Raw genomic sequence first — 16,164 nt, 5'->3', positions numbered from 1 at the left:
GGCAGCAGGGAGCGAGGTGGCCCCTCCGCACACAGGGCGTTGGGCTTGCTGGACGGGGCCATGGAGCAGGAGTTGATTGGAAGATCCAGCTCTTGTCCAGAGAAATGCAGATCTGGCCTTGAAACACTTCCCAAGGTCTTGGCACTTCATTTCGTAGCTGTGTCTCATGCTCTGAATATTCCCAAGGCACTCACTATCGTCGGATGTCGTCTGACTGTCTCTCGGTTGTGTTTGTTTCTGTGGTTGCACGTTGATAAGGTATCTGGTTATGTCTTGCAGCCCTCAGAATTCAAGCCCAACGTCACCCCTCTCACCGTCCTGGCCCATGTTCTCTGCGCCATCAAGTCCTATGCCCACCTCCTCTACGTCCAGCGACTCATCCCCCATCAGGTCTGTTGCAGAATTCGCTTTGCTTTTTGTTGCTTTTGCTGTTTTATTTTTACCTTACCCTGTTTCCCCCACTTGGCTTTCCTTGCCCTTTGCATCCTGCTCAAACTCCTGCACCACAGCTATCTGCACTCAGCAAGAGAGGAGCTTTCAAACGCCTCCTGCCCCAGGGGAGACCCTTGGAGTCCCCATTCCCCCGTGGAGGGGTGAGCGGGTGCTCGCGGGTCCCACTCGCAGCGCTCGGCGTCGCTGGTGGCTCCTGCGGTTCTGCCCGTCTCGGCTCCGGCAGTTTGCTTCGCTCCTGCAGCAGGTGGGACGTGCGCTGCTCTCCCGCTGCGGCGGGGATAACCAGCCTTTGTAAACCTAATTTTCGGGCCACTTCTCTGGGATCCAAGGAGGGTAAAGGACATGGGGCAGCTCAGACATTTGCCTGCTGTGTGCTCATGCGTCAGGTGCCTGGGCATCACTGGAGTGAATCGGTCCTTAGAGCTACAGACAGACAAGCAGCTTTGCGGTGTGATGTGGGAGCAGCAGCTCGGGCTGTGCTGCAGGTTCCCCCAGGGCACTCGGCACAGCCTGCGGGACCGGTGCTGCGGGTACCGGGGATGCTGGCGGGGCAGCGTCGCCTCTGCCCGTGTGCGGAGCCCCAGGACAGGGTTCTGTCCCTGGCCCAGCCCGGCAGTCGCAGCTCCCAGCCCGGTGCAGGCGCGGGGCCGGGGCAGCAACCCCTCCTCTGGGGGAGACACGTCAGACCTGCTTGTTCATTCCAGGCACAGACCGAGCTCCTTCCCTGCACCTGCAGCCGCACAAATGCTGCTGTACAACGGCCGCCTGTTAGGCAGGGTTATTTATTTGCTTTGCTACGTGTCTGCAGAGGCTGACGCTGGTGTAACACCATCGGAGCAGCCTCTTCCTTGGGGGGAGAGAGGCTTGTCGTCCCCAAAACTGCACAGGGGCAGGTGGGTGCAACTCCTGCGAGCTCTGCTGGCCTTGTGCCGTGCTTGGAGGCAGAAACAAAGCGTGAGCAATCGCTGGGTCCAGGGTTGCAGTCTCTGAGAGCCCCGCAGGGCTCTGACAGGGGCAGAGAAGTGACGGGGCAGGCTGGGCCTGCAGGGATGCTGCGCTTCAGAGGCCATTTTTTGAGCAGAAAAACAGCTACTTCAATAATTCAAGGTAGTAGGCATGAAAATGCTTTTAGTTCTTCATCTGACAGCCCCAAGCGCTGTGCGTGAGCGGAGCCTGCCCGGCGGAGCAGGACCCGCTGGAGCTGGAGGAGTTTGCCCATCCTGGGTGTGTAAGTGTTTGGTGGCTGCTCGTGTCAGGCAGCTGGAATTTGCAGAGGAGAGACCTCGACTTCAGAGCTGCCTTCACAGCAAAATCAAACCGCCCACAGCTTCCCTGGTTTGTGGTTTTTGTGTGCAGGTGAACCGCTCTTGCCACGAGGGCAGAGCGTGCCGCTTCCCGGGCTCGGTCAGAGGCAATTCAGAAGAAGTTCAAGTCCTCAGAAAGATAAAAGTTGGTGAAACTGCTGAGCTGAGGAATGGTGGTTCCTCGTTCGTCACCCCAGCAGCTCTGGGGCTGTTTCCATCGCTTTGCTTGTCCGTACAGCAGCCGCAGTGCCGGCCGGCTGGCCCAGTGCGGGTTGTCACCGTCGCCATGGCCCGGTGTCCCAGCGCGGACAGCATGGCTGGGAGGCTCTGGGGCAGGGATGGCTCTGCGTGCCAGCACTTTGCTGCTGGGTCCTGAGCTCCTTCCTTCTCTCCTGCCTCTGCCGGTGATTTGCTCCATTTCTGGCTCTCTCTGCTCGGATCCATCCCCCGCAGCGTGGGCACTCTGGCACTTCCCCGGTACAATCTCATGGTTGTTCGATATTTTTTATCTTCAGGTACAGTCTCTAAAGAAGTGCAGCAAAAATTCTTCATGGACCTGCTTTTCTGCTTTGAAATACCCTTCCCCAAGTGCTAATTCTTCCTCGCAGTTTCCTCCTGGTGGTCGCAGCTGCACTCAGGGGCGATGGGTCTGGTGGTGGCAGCGGGTCTGTGCCCGCAGGTCTGTGCCGCGGGTCTGTGCCGCAGGTCTGTGCTGCGGGTCTGTGCCGCAGGTCTGTGCCCGCAGGTCTGTGCCGCAGGTCTGTGCCGCGGGTCTGTGCCGTGGGTCTGTGCCCGCAGGTCTGTGCCGCGGGTCTGTGCCGCAGGTCTGTGCCGCGGGTCTGTGCCCGCGGGTCTGTGCCCGCAGGTCTGTGCCCGCGGGTCTGTGCCGCAGGTCTGTGCCGCGGGTCTGTGCCCGCGGGTCTGTGCCACAGGGCTGTGCCCGCAGGGCTGTGCCGCAGGGCTGTGCCACAGGTCTGTGCCCGCAGGTCTGTGCCGCAGGTCTGTGCCCGCAGGTCTGTGCCCGCAGGTCTGTGCCGCAGGTCTGTGCCCGCGGGTCTGTGTCCGCAGGTCTGTGCCCGCGGGTCTGTGCCACAGGTCTGTGTCCACAGGTCTGTGTCCGCAGGTCTGTGCCCGCGGGTCTGTGCCGCAGGTCTGTGCCCGCGGGTCTGTGCCGCAGGGCTGTGCCGCAGGTCTGTGCCGCAGGTCTGTGCCGCACGTCTGTGCCGCAGGGCTGTGCCCGCGGGTCTGTGCCGCGGGTCTGTGCCGCAGGGCTGTGCCCGCAGGGCTGTGCCGCAGGGCTGTGCCGCAGGGCTGTGCCGCAGGTCTGTGCCCGCGGGTCTGTGCCCGCGGGTCTGTGCCCGCAGGTCTGTGCCGCAGGTCTGTGCCGCAGGTCTGTGCCCGCCCTGCTGCCCGGCCCCGCTCCGCACCCGCTGGGCCCCCTTTGGGGCCGCACAGAACATCCCATGCTCCCCGGTGAGCATGTTCTGCACCTGCAGCTCTCCCGGGAGCCCCGGCTCGGGGCACGGGCTCTGGTCCTGGTGCTGCCGACTGGCCTGCGATGGGGATTTGTAGTGCGGTGAAAACTGGGGGCGCATCCCTGAGAGCCTTCAGCCTCCTCTGGAGTCTTCCTCGCTCTTCCCCCGAGCAGCGCAGCCTTGGACACTCGCAGAGCTGCGGAGGCTCTTGGACCCCTCTCCGATGTGCCCCTCGTTACGCAGTGGGAGGGGAGTGCTGGTGTGTATGAGCACGGTATTTTTTATTCTAATAAGTGCTTTCTCTTTGCAGCTCGCCGCTGCGGAAAGCCCGGGCTCTGTACGCCTGCAAAGCCGAGCACGACTCGGAGCTCTCCTTCACGGCCGGCACCGTGTTCGAGAACGGTGAGTGCTGGGGCCGCGCCGCAGCCCAGCGGGAGAACACGGGCTCGTTTCTCAGCGCGGCGCTTGGGCTGCGGCTCCCAGGGAAGTGGGACGAGCGAAGATTCGGAGAAGGACACTCAGCTGTTACTTTAGTGCTGAGTTTTGCGAATTGCCGTTTTTCTTCCTGTGTACCAGGGAATGATTTGAACCCTTGGTTCCTGAGTTTCCTTGCAGTTCTGTTTAATGTCCGTCCCATTTCCACCAGTAGAAATCCCATGAAAGAAGAAAGCAGAAACACTGGAATCACAGGCATTAACTCCAAGGCGTATCTTGCCTTTTCATATCCGTGCTGGAAGCAGCTGATCATTCAGCCCTGTTTAGGATCAGTGGGAAATCTGCCTTTTCAAGATCCTGATTCATTTCATCCGAAGGGGTTTGACTGACACCACCATTTACTGTAACGGAGCCATTCCTGTATGGTTTTCTGGGTGGGAGGGATTCGTTTCCAAGTGTCAGCACCAGAAATATTCTATAGTTGCCATAAGGTTTCATGCAGGAGGTGGAAGAGCAGCGTGTGCTTGTTTCCCCTGGACACTGAGGGCTGGAATGGGGGGGCTCTGGTCAGTCAGCTTTTTGGAGGTGACGTTAATGAACATGCACTTTCTGTTTCCCGCATCAAGGGAAAGAGACTGTGCCCCATGGAATGAAGCAGCTCTGGTTTACATATAACCCCAATGTAAAGAAAATACTTTTTACTACTTTCCAAGTAGTTCTTGGCTTTTATATGTTAAGTATTGTCATTTGGGAAACTGCTACCACATGCATTGGTTTTGCCCTGGGGTATATATGGGAATATAGCAGAAAGGGGAAGAGAATGAATACATGTGAAATAAAGAGAATACTTTTCCTAAGCAGCTCCATAGATATCTCATAAATAAACATGGTCTCCCCTTTGAGAGCCCATGGGAATTAAAGCAGCTAGGAGGGAAACAAGTTTGAATTAAATACATTGTGTTTGCTAGATAAAAATCAATGGATTATTCAAGGGAAAAAAATATACAGCATGTTCTAATCACTGAGCACTTGGCTGAGGCTGGGGGAGCGGGGCAGGAACAGCACTGCTTGGGAGAAATGTTGTTGTAGTGAGGGGGTTTTATAAAACCCAGCGAAAGCAAATGGATATTGGAAATACTTAGGGACAGGTTCCTGTTTGGCTTTAAGGTTCTCTGAGGTTGCACAGGGCAGAGCAGCATCTCAAGTTGTGTTGCATTTGTGCTCTAATTGTGTGACAGAGGAGACTCTGCTCCCCATGCTGTCCGTGCAGAGCAGACGGGACACGAGGGATCATTTCAGGTGGAAGCAGCGGCTGGAACTCGTGTGACTTCAGGTTAAACCTCTTTCCTGACACCAGACACTAGCTAGTGTTCTGTGGTTTGTATTTTTCACTAATAGATGACTACATACAATATTCCTCCGCAGGCATACCCAGCAGCGATGGGCTTTGCCGTGCTGGTGAGGACTGGTCTCTGCCAAAGTGTGGAGATGTTTGGTCTTAAAACACTTGTGTCTTTCTGGATCTTTGTCACTGGTCAATGTCAGTCTTGATTTTTGCAGAGGAAACGGGCATCCTGGGTTGGCTGGGCTGCGGTAGGAGCCCGTGGCCCCGCTCCTCGCCGCTCGGGGAGCAGGACACCTGCAGTTTGCTCTTGCAGCTGAAGCCAGAAAACGTGTCATGAAGTGTGTGTGGGAGAGTCCCAGGAAGCTCAGGTGGCTCTGAAATACTGACATGCCACCTTTTACCATGGGAGGCACAGGGAGTGTTGCTGTGCCTGTGCTGGCGTAACCCTGGTTTCTGTAAAATCAGCACATTTTCAGTAGCTGATTGAATAGAGTGTCTTTTGAGAACTAATAACGTTTCTCATTTCACAGAAATAAGATTGAGGTATTTGCCTTGCTGCCGGGAGTGTTTGCTGATCGTTTTCTCTCTCGGCCTGGTGCGAGGCCAAGCTGGGATGGGAGGGCTACGAGGTGATGGAATTAACCATGGTGTCTTGAACTTCAAAGAGATTTTAGCCCAAATCTGGAGGAAGTTTTGAGCACTTGCTTCTACCCCAAATGCTTCCCTTACCCCAGCCCCGCAGCAGCAGCACGTGGGACCCAGCCCAGAGCCCGGCTCGGGGCCGCCTTGGTCCTTCAGTTGGTTTTACTGGGAAACCTCCAACACTTTGCTAAAGGAAACACGTAGGAGCCAGCACGGACAGAGAGAGCAGCTCAGCCGTCCCAGCTCCTTGGCGTATCGGTTTCTTTACCCTAAAATAAACATGAAATAGAGGCCTTGCTCTCTCCCAAGAGCAGCTTCCACGTTGGCAGCACACAAAGAGCGTTGGCCCCGCACCGTAATCCCCTCCTGTAGTAACTTGCCTTTTCCTTCTCTCCTCAAGTTCATCCATCCCAGGAGCCTGGCTGGCTGGAAGGGACCCTCAACGGCAAGACGGGACTAATCCCCGAGAACTACGTCGAGTTCCTATAACTTTGGGCATCAGAAGCGCCTCTGCTGAGCTTTCCATGGCATCCATGGCAGCCGCGGGCAGGAGTCCTGCAGACCAGTTTGCTCTTTGCCGCTGTGCAGCGCGGGTGAAGGACTTCCCCGTGCCCGCCGAGATGTTTGTGTGGATAAAGACGTGTGTGTCCCCCGGCGTGCGTGCTGGGGGCGGCTCAGCCCTGAGCCGCCTGGGTGGTGCCCGCAGCCCTCGTCCCCACCGGAGCCGTCGCAGCAATAACAGAACCAGCCCCGATGCTCCATTCCAAACTGTGAACCAGCACAAGAGCTGCCTGCGGGGACACTGCGCCGGCTGGAGGGAGCAGGAGCGGGAGCGGAGGCACCAGAGGAGGAGCCGTCGGCGAGGAGCCCTTTGCTCCCAGCCCCGCGCGCTCTCCGCACGGCCGGGAGCCCCAGCCCCGCAGCCCCGCGGCCGGAGGGGTGCGGAGAATTCGGCCGGTGCCCAAGCCCTGGCTGTGCCCACCGCAGCCGGTGGGTTTGCGGGGCTGAGCTGCCCGCGGCGCCGTCCTGCGCAGAGCTCGGCTCTTGCGGGCGAGAGCTCGGTGTGCTCGGCGTGCTCGGTGTGCTCGGTGTGCTCAGCACGGCCACGAGCCGCCAGGGCTCGGCAGGCAGAGGGGAGACTATTTTGGACCAAATCTCTCAAACTTTTTGTTTTTAAAGATTTAGATTTTTGCAAGGTAAACGCCTGTGATCCGTGCAGCCTGCGTTTCCCTCCTGGAGGGCACGACGCAGCTCCGGGTCGATACCGCTCCTTTTGTGTGCCCGGCCGTTTTGTATCTCCACTTCCCAATGCACATCGCACAGACGCCCGTGCTTTCGCCAATGCGCAGGCTGCTGACGTGCCATTTTGGAGATGTGTTTGCCCTCCCCACCGTTGCTTTTTAGGTGGTCTCCCCGCTTGAAGCCTGGTGTGCCGTCTGTCCGTGCCAAGTCTGTGCAGTGCAAGGTAAATTATTTCCATACTCACGGGACATTTATTGTTAGTGTGGCCAACCTGCAGTCTACAGAAAACACGGCATGCGCCTTCGGGTGCCCCAGCCCTCGGTTCCTGCTCCGGCGAGGACGCTCCTGCCCCTGTGGACACGCGACGAGGGGTTGGCAGAGCGAGTTTGCAAATCCCTCACCATTTCGCATCAGTTCTAAGGGGGAGGGTGGGAGAAGGAGCCTGCATGACCGCGGGGCCAGGCTGGTTATAGTTTGTAATAGAAAACCATGAAAGAATTGCCAGCCCGTTGGCAGAGGCTGCTGCCCACAGGTGAGGCTGCCGCACGCTGCTGGGGGATGGATGGCGCGTCCTTTTGTAATGATTTTAGAGACTCTGAGTGACTGGATTGCTGTATGTGTCACTTCTTATTTTTGAGAAAATTAATGTATAAATAGAGTATCTTAAAATATTATGAGGGAAAGATCTATATTTGATATTTTTGGAAGACCTGCGATGAGAGAAGCAAAGGGCACTTGAAAGCGGTTGCAGAAAAGTGTTTGCAAACACGTTCTCGCCCACAGGCGCCCTCGGGGCCGGGGCCGCCTCTCCTTCGCTTCTGGTGTCGTGCAGAAATAAGGGAAACTGGAATTGCAGAACCTTTTACGTTTCCTTCCCAGTTATTAAACTTCCTGGACTTTTGTCTTGGGGAAAAAAAAAAAAAAGAGGACAAATGTATCTTTTTACCGTGATTCCTGGGGTGATGTGGCGTGGTGCAGGGTGGAGCGGTGCGGCGCGGCGTGATGCGGTGCAGTGTGGCATGGTGCGGCGTGGTGCAGGGTGGGGCGGCGCGGCGCGGCTCCTCCGGGGTGGTCACGGCTCATGAGGGACATGCCGGCCATGGGGACACACCGGGCACGTCCCCCGGTGCAGCTCCGGCAGCGGTGAAGCTGCCTCGCGGTGCTGGCCGGCGAGGGCTGGGGGTTCGGGAGGAAGCCGGCGCTTCGCTGGCGAGCTGCTGGTCCCTGTTCCTGCTGGGAGGTGACGGAGGCGCCGGCACAGCGCGGGGTGGGAGCGCCGGGGGGGAGAGCTCATGGAGAGGAGAAAAAAGCAAAACAAGAAAGGGCTTGATTCATCCATCAACACTACTTGGTGTGTCTGGGACGGCCCTGTCCCGCGCTGCTCGTCCATCAGGACCCTCCTCCTCCATGGGACGCTGCCGCCGGACGCCGTTCCCAGCACGGCCCCCTGTCCCAAATGGGACTTGGCCTCCAAAGAGAAGCTGTACGGTGGACAAAGGAGAATTTCAAACACATCAGAAACACCTTAAAAGGCACATTGGGGGATGTGGAACTTGGAGACCCCTCAGCGAGGCTGCAGAGCGCGGCCCAGGCTGCTCCGGCCCTGTCCCCACAAAACCCTCCCCTGCAGGGACCCCTCTGGCTCTTGAGATGCTCAAGTGATTCTGAGACAGGAATAAATTCCTTTTCCGAGGCACTCGGGAGCTTTAGGATATACTACCTGGAGAGTAATTGGGAACAAAACTCCCACACAGACGTATTTACAAGATGTCTTCTAGAGGAAAGGAAAATAAAGTAGAAGCAGAAGTTATTGCTCTTACAGGAGAGCTAGTGGAATATATCTTTTTTTTTTAATTAAAACTTTCCAAAAAGAAAAATTTGGCAGAAACGCCTACTAAATGTTCCTGTTTGGGGCCAGCTGTACTACTGGAGTAAACATTGGTTAATTCCAAGAGAAATTAAAGATAGAAAATATTGGTTTAAACCACCTTGACATGGCATTTGATACTTAATATTAAAGTCATGAGTCAAATTTATAAGCAAGCAGGGACAGTCAGACTTGCGATAAGTCTCTCCTGTATTTGCTGCCCTTTTTATCATTTTAGGCATTGAACAAAGAAAACAAAGAGACTTGGTGCAATAATACCTGTTGCCAGATGTCAGACGAGGCTCAGGGCGCAGTCCCGCTGCGCGGCCAGGCGAGTCCAGGGCTCGGCCGCGGCGCAGCCACCGTCCCTATCACCCTGTGGGCACACACGTGGCGTTTCGGAGGTGCCCACGGCCTGTGGTCCAGCTGCTGGCCCGTGTCCCTTGGCTCATGTCACGGGGTTTTGCAGCAGGACATGAAGCACCTCAGGTGGTTTGGGAGCACCCAGGCTGCTGCCAGCGCTCCTGCCACCCCTCGCAGCACCCATGTGTGGGCTTAGGTTGGGATTGGGATGGGTTGGGCTGGGTTTGGATTGGATTGGGATTGGGATAGGTTGGGGTTGGGGTTGGGTTGGGTTGGCTTGGGTTGGGTTGGGTTGGGTTGGGTTGGGTTGGGTTGGCTTGGGATGGGTTTGGTTGGGTTGGCTTGGGATGGGTTTGGTTGGGTTGTGATGGGTTTGGTTGGGTTTGAAATGGATTGGTATTGGGATAGATTGGGGTTGGGCTGGATTTGGTTGGGGATGGGTTTGGTTAGGTTTGAAATGGATTGGTATTGGGATAGATTGGGGTTGGATTGGATTGGGTTTGTTTGGGGTTGGGTTGTGTTGGGTTTGGTTGGGTTTGAAATGGATTGGTATTGGGATAGATTGGGGTTGGGTTGGGTTTGGTTGGGGTTGCATTGGGTTTGGTTGGGGTTGGGCTGGGTTTGGTTGGGGTTGGGTTGGGCTGGGTTTGGTTGGGGTTGGGTTGGGCTGGGTTTGGTTGGGGTTGGGTTGGGTTTGGGGTGTTTTCATAGGTTTGGGTTGGCTTGGCTGTTTCTTTTTCAAGCAGGCCATGACTAAGAGCAACAATTTCAGACTCTGGCCATGGGTTTTTCAGATTCCCATCTGTCCCTGCAGTCAGACAAAACATCCTCCTGGTAACTGTCTTGTCTGAGAAGGCTCCTCTGGAGTCTGTGGCCTGAGCAGCAGCCCAGCCCGTTGCAGTGTTCACCGCCACGCTCCATGGCCGCGGGCAGTGCTGGGTCACTGCGGTGACACGGGAACGTCGGTGCCGTGTCCTCAGCACTGATGCTTTCAGCTGCAGCCGGGCTCCTGCTGGTCCCAGCTCTGCTTAAGCCAGGCTTAGATGGAGCGTCCATTGTACACTGGATGATGATGCTGTGACCGAGCATCAAAGCGTCAGAGCCCGGAGGGTTGGGACCTTCCCATGCGAGTGTTCTCCGGCTGTGAGCACACGGGTGCGTACCCAGCGGTGTGTCCGTCTGTGTCCGTCTGCACCGGGACACGGCCAGACAAACAACCTCACTGGTGAGCGGGCTGCGCTCTGACCCTGACACACACCACAGCGATTTCAGGCCCTGCTGCCGCTTCCTTGTGTGACCTGCTGGTGAAGCCCTGGAATCGTCCCTGGAAGACGGACATCGCTTGGTTAGTTCCCCTTGCGCTGGTGCCTCAGCAGTGGGGGCAGTGAGGGCTCCGCTCAGTACTGAAGAGTTATTGTGAGTTATCGGAGAGTTTTCACAGCACAAATCCAAACGGCTTCAAGCAATAATTAAGTCCCCCAGTGCTTCTAAGAGCCTTTCCTTTATTTCTGGCCGTGGTTGTGCCGAGAAGTGCTGGGGCCACACGTGATGCTCAGGCACAGGTCGCTGCATCCCTACATCACTTTATTTCAGATTACTTTGTGGCAGGATTCATTTGGCATTAGGACTCTCAAAAGCAGGAGGTCACAGGGGGTGCAGCGAGGACGGGCTCACGGGAAAGGTTTCTCGCAGGTAGATGCACAACTTCCCCCAGCGGCCGGCAGATTGGGAGAGCGGCGTCACTTACAGCTACTGCTCCGTGAGGAGGGGGAATAAGGAAAAAACCCACCCAACACTCTCGGAAAGGCTCTTTCCCTCTTTGCAGCGTTGCAGTGAGACAGCTTTCCTGTAGCAACGTCACGTCTATTCTTTTTTAGCCTTCAAGTGCGTAGTGCTGGAGGGGTGAACGCGCCGTTCCTCGCGCCCCCGGAGCCCCTTTCCCCCACCAGCACTGTCCCCCGGCCCCGCGCTGCCCGTCCCCCCCGTCCCGCTGCGTCACCGGGCAGCGCCGTCTCCAGAAATGATGGGAATAGCACAAAACCCGTGATTGCGGGGCGCTCCGGAGCCGCCGCACTAAATCACGGCCAGCCCGGAATAGCGCTCGGTAACAAAATGCAGCGCACAGAAATCCCGTCCCGGCAGGGCCGGCTGCGCCCGCCGCGCCACGGACACCGGCAGGACAGCAAACCCGCGGTTCTGCTCAAAACAAGGAGGCTCTGTTTCCCTGGGAGGGGGCGCAGGCCTGGTGGCACAAAGGGGTTTTCCACTGGCCGGGAAGGCGTTTGCGCCGCGTTTCTGGGGCCGTTTCCCGAGCCGTGTTGGGCAGGAGCGGGACCCGCCCCCCGAGCCCTCGGCACCCGCGCCGGGGTGTGGGGGCGCCTGCCCCGCGGCACCTGCGCCGCCAGGAGCTTTTCTCCCCCTTTTTCCCTCCCCATGTTTTTTCTCCGCTGTAGCAGATGAAGGTTACCTGTGCATCAATAAAAACCAACCCCGGTGCTGAGGGACACGTTCTGCTTAGCAAGTGCATGGTATTTTAATTATTCTAATGAAGCAGAAAGCTCAAAGCAATTATAGTTTGTACATTTGGGCTAATTCAAATTTTTAGCTTTTGGGAAATAATGATTAAAAGCAAGGGGTTTTTTTTAACAAATAGCCATTTAAAGTTCTGTTCTCTGGGTGAGGAGCTGATTGTTTGGAGACAAGCACGGCAGAGCAGGCTGTAATTTAGCACAACTGTTTGACGGCTCACAAGGTAGCACCTAGCTATTACTTATGGTAAATCCTCCCTTCTGTTAATGAAGCTTATTCTTGCTTCTAAACCTCAGACAAAAGGGCCTAGAAAATCACACCTGTGCTCTAAAACCCACTGACGCACTCAGGAAGGGAAGAAAAGCCCCGGCAGCCCGGTACCCCGGAAACCTGCGCAGGGCTCAAATTAGATGGGGACGGCAGGGAAGATGTGGGAGCAGCGCTGGAGTTTAGATAAACCCATTTCCATATGGAGATTTCTGTGGCCCCGGGACCCCCCCAGCTCTGCAAGAGCATCACATCCCTCCTGCTGCCCCCCCTTCCCGGCTTTACACCCAGGCGAGCCACTTACCCAGCCAATTAGCTAATTAAAGACCTGCAAATTGATCAGAGCTTTCATTAGCAGCCACCTGTGAGTTAAGAGCAGAGAAGCAATGGGTAATGAAAAAGACACCGTGGGTGGGCACCAGAGGGCTGAAATGCGGGTGGGGTGCGGGCAGAGCCCTTGCTGGGAGCGCCCTGGGGCGCGGGGCAGCGCCCGACCTGCCCCTTCGCTCCCGTCGCTTTAACCCCAGGTTTTATGGCTGCTGACACCTCATTCAGGGGTGCTCAGCACCTGTGCCGGAGCCATCGGCCGCTTCGCGGGTGCTCCCAGCAGCTGCCGTGCCGGGTGCGGCCGCGGCCGGCTCGGAACGTGGTAAAATACAACTAGGAGCAAGGGCTTCTGGTAACCAAAGAGAAAACGTTACCTGGGTGCAAAGCTTGTTGGGACAAGTGGGTTCAAAGGTGAGCGCTGGAGCCTCGTGTGAGCAGCGGTTCCATTTCTGGCTGCTGGGACGGCCCCGTCACCCCCCGGGCTGGTTTTGCCGCCCGAGCTGCTGCTGCTGCAGAGCTTGTGGGGTTTGGGTTTGGTTGGTATTTCCAGGTGCTCTCAGAGCAGCCCTTGTGCAAACAAGGTTATTCTAATGCTGTTTACCTGCGCGCTGCTCCGGAGGGAGCGGGGCCGCGCGGGCCGTGCCATGGGGTTGGTTGTGCCGGGGGCGGCCGTGCCATGGGGTTGGTTGTGCCGGGGGGATGGCCGTGCCATGGGGTTGGTTGTGCCGGGGGCGGCCGTGCCATGGGGTTGGTTGTGCCGGGGGCGGCCGTGCCATGGGGATGGTTGTGCCGGGGGCGGCCGTGCCATGGGGATGGTTGTGCCGGGGGGATGGCCGTGCCATGGGGATGGTTGTGCCGGGGGGATGGCCGTGCCATGGGGATGGTTGTGCCGGGGGGATGGCCGTGCCATGGGGATGGTTGTGCCGGGGGGATGGCCGTGCCATGGGGATGGTTGTGCCGGGGGCGGCCGTGCCATGGGGATGGTTGTGCCGGGGGGATGGCCGTGCCGTGGGGATGGTTGTGCCGGGGGCGGCCGTGCCGGGGGCAGTGGGAGCCGTGGGGATGGAAGCGGCCGTGCTGCCCGGTCAGAGATCCGCGCCCGCCTTTGAGAGCTTATTCATTTTGCTGCAGTCATAATCTGTAATAATTATTTCTGGGACTGGGAAATGCATGTGCTTTTTTCTGGCTTGCATCTGTGTTATTTTATTTTATGCTATTTTAATTTTACTTTATATTCTTATTCTTACTCTTATTCTTTTATTATTGTTCTTATTTATTTATTTATTCATTTAAATCCGGGCTTGGCTGTTTTCTTTGCTAAATAACCGTTGCTTTGTGTTGGTCTGGTACCTGAACCGCCTGCAACACCCGGGGCCGGCCCTCCAGCCACAATAAGGAGAACCAATTAAACCACAAGATTATAATCACTTCTCTGTTTATTATTTATTTCCCCAGCAACAATGATATATTTAGACCAAGAGCTTTGAGCTTTTTCAGCCCCATTATGCTCAGCAAATCCCAGCAGCACCAGCTGTGATGGGGCTGCAGGACACACAGGGACCGGCCACCAAGCCTGGACCCTGCAGGGAGCGCTGCTGGTGCCACGGGTGTAACGCAGCCCGTCCTACGCTCCATAAAGCTGTTAGATATCCATATTAATCTTTAGTAATAACTATTTTCCACAGGCGCTGAGGAGCAGGAGCTCGTGCTGTACAGTGAGAGCAGCAAGGGGCTGGGGTGCGACCACAGCACAGGAGATGTTGCTGGTACCTCCCGTCCCCAGGGCCCTGTCCTGTCCCCAGCGAGGAGCAGCTCGACCCCCCCATGGAACAGCCCTTCTGTCCTCGCCGCCGTTCCGCCCGGTTCATGCTCCGCTGGGTTTTTCTGCATTATTCATAACTACGGGGATTCAATTCGCGGTGCCTCGGGCCAGCATTTGTTTGTCCTTTATTTCCCCCTCCTCCCCGTGCTGGAGTTGGGGCACACGCGTGTGCAGCTGGGCCCGTGCTGGAGTTGGGGCACACGCGTGTGCAGCTGGGCCCGTGCTGGAGTTGGGGCACACGCGTGTGCAGCTGGGGCTCCGTGGGGACGCTGGGCAGGGTGGGTGGGCACAGCCACGAGATAATACACATATAGCGATGACAGTGGAGAGAAAAGCAGCAAGATGTAAGTATGCACGTGTGTTTGTGTGTGGAAGCCTTGTGAGCGCCCAGCACTCATCCTGACGCTGTCCTTGTCCCCCCAGGCTCCATCTGCGGGCCAAGGGGTCGTCACCGTCAACCCTGAGCGACGGGGCAGCTGCTGCGCGCCCACGGGAGGTGGTGGATGCAACCTGGGCTGCTCCATGGACAAGGAGAGAACGAAAGGAAGATGGTGGGAATGGAGGAAAAAGAAAGGATGGAGGAAAAAAGAAAAGTAAGGAGAAGAAAAAAGCCTTGACAAGAGTTTAGAAATGATGCCCTGGGGGTTCCCCCCACACTGGGGGCTGAGCTGGGCCTGCTCCCTGTCCCCAGCACCAGTGGCTGTCACAGGAGATGCTGCCAGCATGTGTTGCTGTCCCTGGAGCCGGATCCGCAGCGGGGCCGCCCGTGGGGCAGAGCCCGGCTCCGTGGGGCAGAGCCCGGCTCCGTGGGGCAGAGCCCGGCTCCGTGGGGCAGAGCCCGGCTCCGTGGGGCAGAGCCCGGCTCCGTGGGGCAGAGCCCGGCGGGGGGTGATGAGCCCGGCAGCCGCTGCCGAGCCCGCTCGCGCTCATTCTTCTCAACACAAAGCAACGTCCCGCTCGAGCCAAAACCAAAAACCTCCCAGCAAGCGCTAGGAAAATAGAACAAAAAGCAAAGCAAGCGTGGCTGTTGTGAGCTGGTGAGGAGCACAAGCGGCCCCTCCTCGGCGTGCAGCGCAGCCAGCGGAGTACAAGCCATGTCCTGGTGCATTAGCAGCGCAATTAGTGGCTGTATTAGATGCCGCATCAGCAGTTTCCCTTCCATCTTCTCGTGTGGTTTGATCTTGAATCAACAGAGCCTATAATTAGAAGGATTCCACTCACTTGTTATTTTTTTTAAACTTAAAATTGCCTGTTGTGGCTCCAGCGAACACCCTCAGTCACACTTCGGAGCGCTGGATCTTCACCCCCATGGCCACTCCTGGTTGGGGTCAGAACAGGTTTTTATCCGCTGGCCACGGGCTCGGGCGTTTGAGATGAATGGACTTTCCACCCCCCTTTGGAGGTTTCTCTAGTTCCTGCCCCTCCAGCCACACCAGATATTTACACCTTTTTGTTTTGAAATGTACATGTCCTATATATTTTCAAGTCCACCAATAAGCGAAATCATCAGTAATCTTGCCACGGAAACAAAAAAAGGCCCCTGAAGATACTCATGAGAGGTCTCAGCTCCTGGGCTGGGCTTAGCGTGTGGCCAAGGCCGGGACTAAGGGCAGGACGGGGCGAGGGGACCAGCAGAGGTAAACCAGCACATTGCGCTGGAGGCAAAGAATCCAGAGCGCTCAGGCTGGAAATCTTAAATGACAGGACTGTAAAAATAGCATTTAATGGCATCTTTTCCAAACCATTCTGAAACTGCCACCGTTTAATTGGGATAGTGGGAAAAATTTCAATCTCATGCTGGGTTTCTCCCAGTTTTCCTGAAGATGAAGACAGAGCCCAAGCAAGCGATTGCACCTCGGGTTGTGGATCTTCTTAGAGCACCTTTGCACAGTTGTTGTGCGAATTAATGTAGTTATCATCAATCCTGTTCTTGTTGTGCCTCTGACCCCCATCCGCAGCCACCTACCTTGGAAAGCACCACCGTGAATGTTATGTAAGCCTTTGTTCTCACTGCAAACAATTCGAAGAAATCCTTCCCTGCTGGGAAGTTGGCATTTCATGTTGCTCTTAAACGAGATTTTATTACAGCACGG

General features: G+C 56.6%; 1 protein-coding gene across 3 annotated transcripts in view; it reads left to right on the top strand.

Moving 5' to 3' along the window:
• ARHGAP26 (Rho GTPase activating protein 26) overlaps positions 1-15,557 on the top strand; it is a 135,612-nt gene extending 120,055 nt beyond the window's left edge. Inside the window, exons 21-23 of one of the 3 annotated variants that reach the window (XM_082063260.1) lie at positions 280-390; positions 3,543-3,634; positions 6,055-7,808. In XM_082063260.1, coding sequence (XP_081919386.1) covers positions 280-390; positions 3,543-3,634; positions 6,055-6,143 — 292 coding nt within the window. In that variant the 3' untranslated portion in view covers positions 6,144-7,808. Of the gene's footprint in view, positions 1-279; positions 391-3,542; positions 3,635-6,054; positions 7,809-14,494 lie in introns of those variants that run through there. The other 2 variants (XM_082063262.1, XM_082063261.1) reach the window with 2 other exon arrangements.
• The last annotated feature ends 607 nt before the right edge of the window (positions 15,558-16,164 follow it).

The sequence above is a fragment of the Streptopelia decaocto genome (assembly GCF_964273445.1).
Source record: "Streptopelia decaocto genome assembly, chromosome: 12".
Taxonomy (NCBI): domain Eukaryota; kingdom Metazoa; phylum Chordata; class Aves; order Columbiformes; family Columbidae; genus Streptopelia; species Streptopelia decaocto.
Note: the sequence above shows the minus strand (reverse complement) of the source record. Positions and strands in the feature narration are given on the sequence as shown.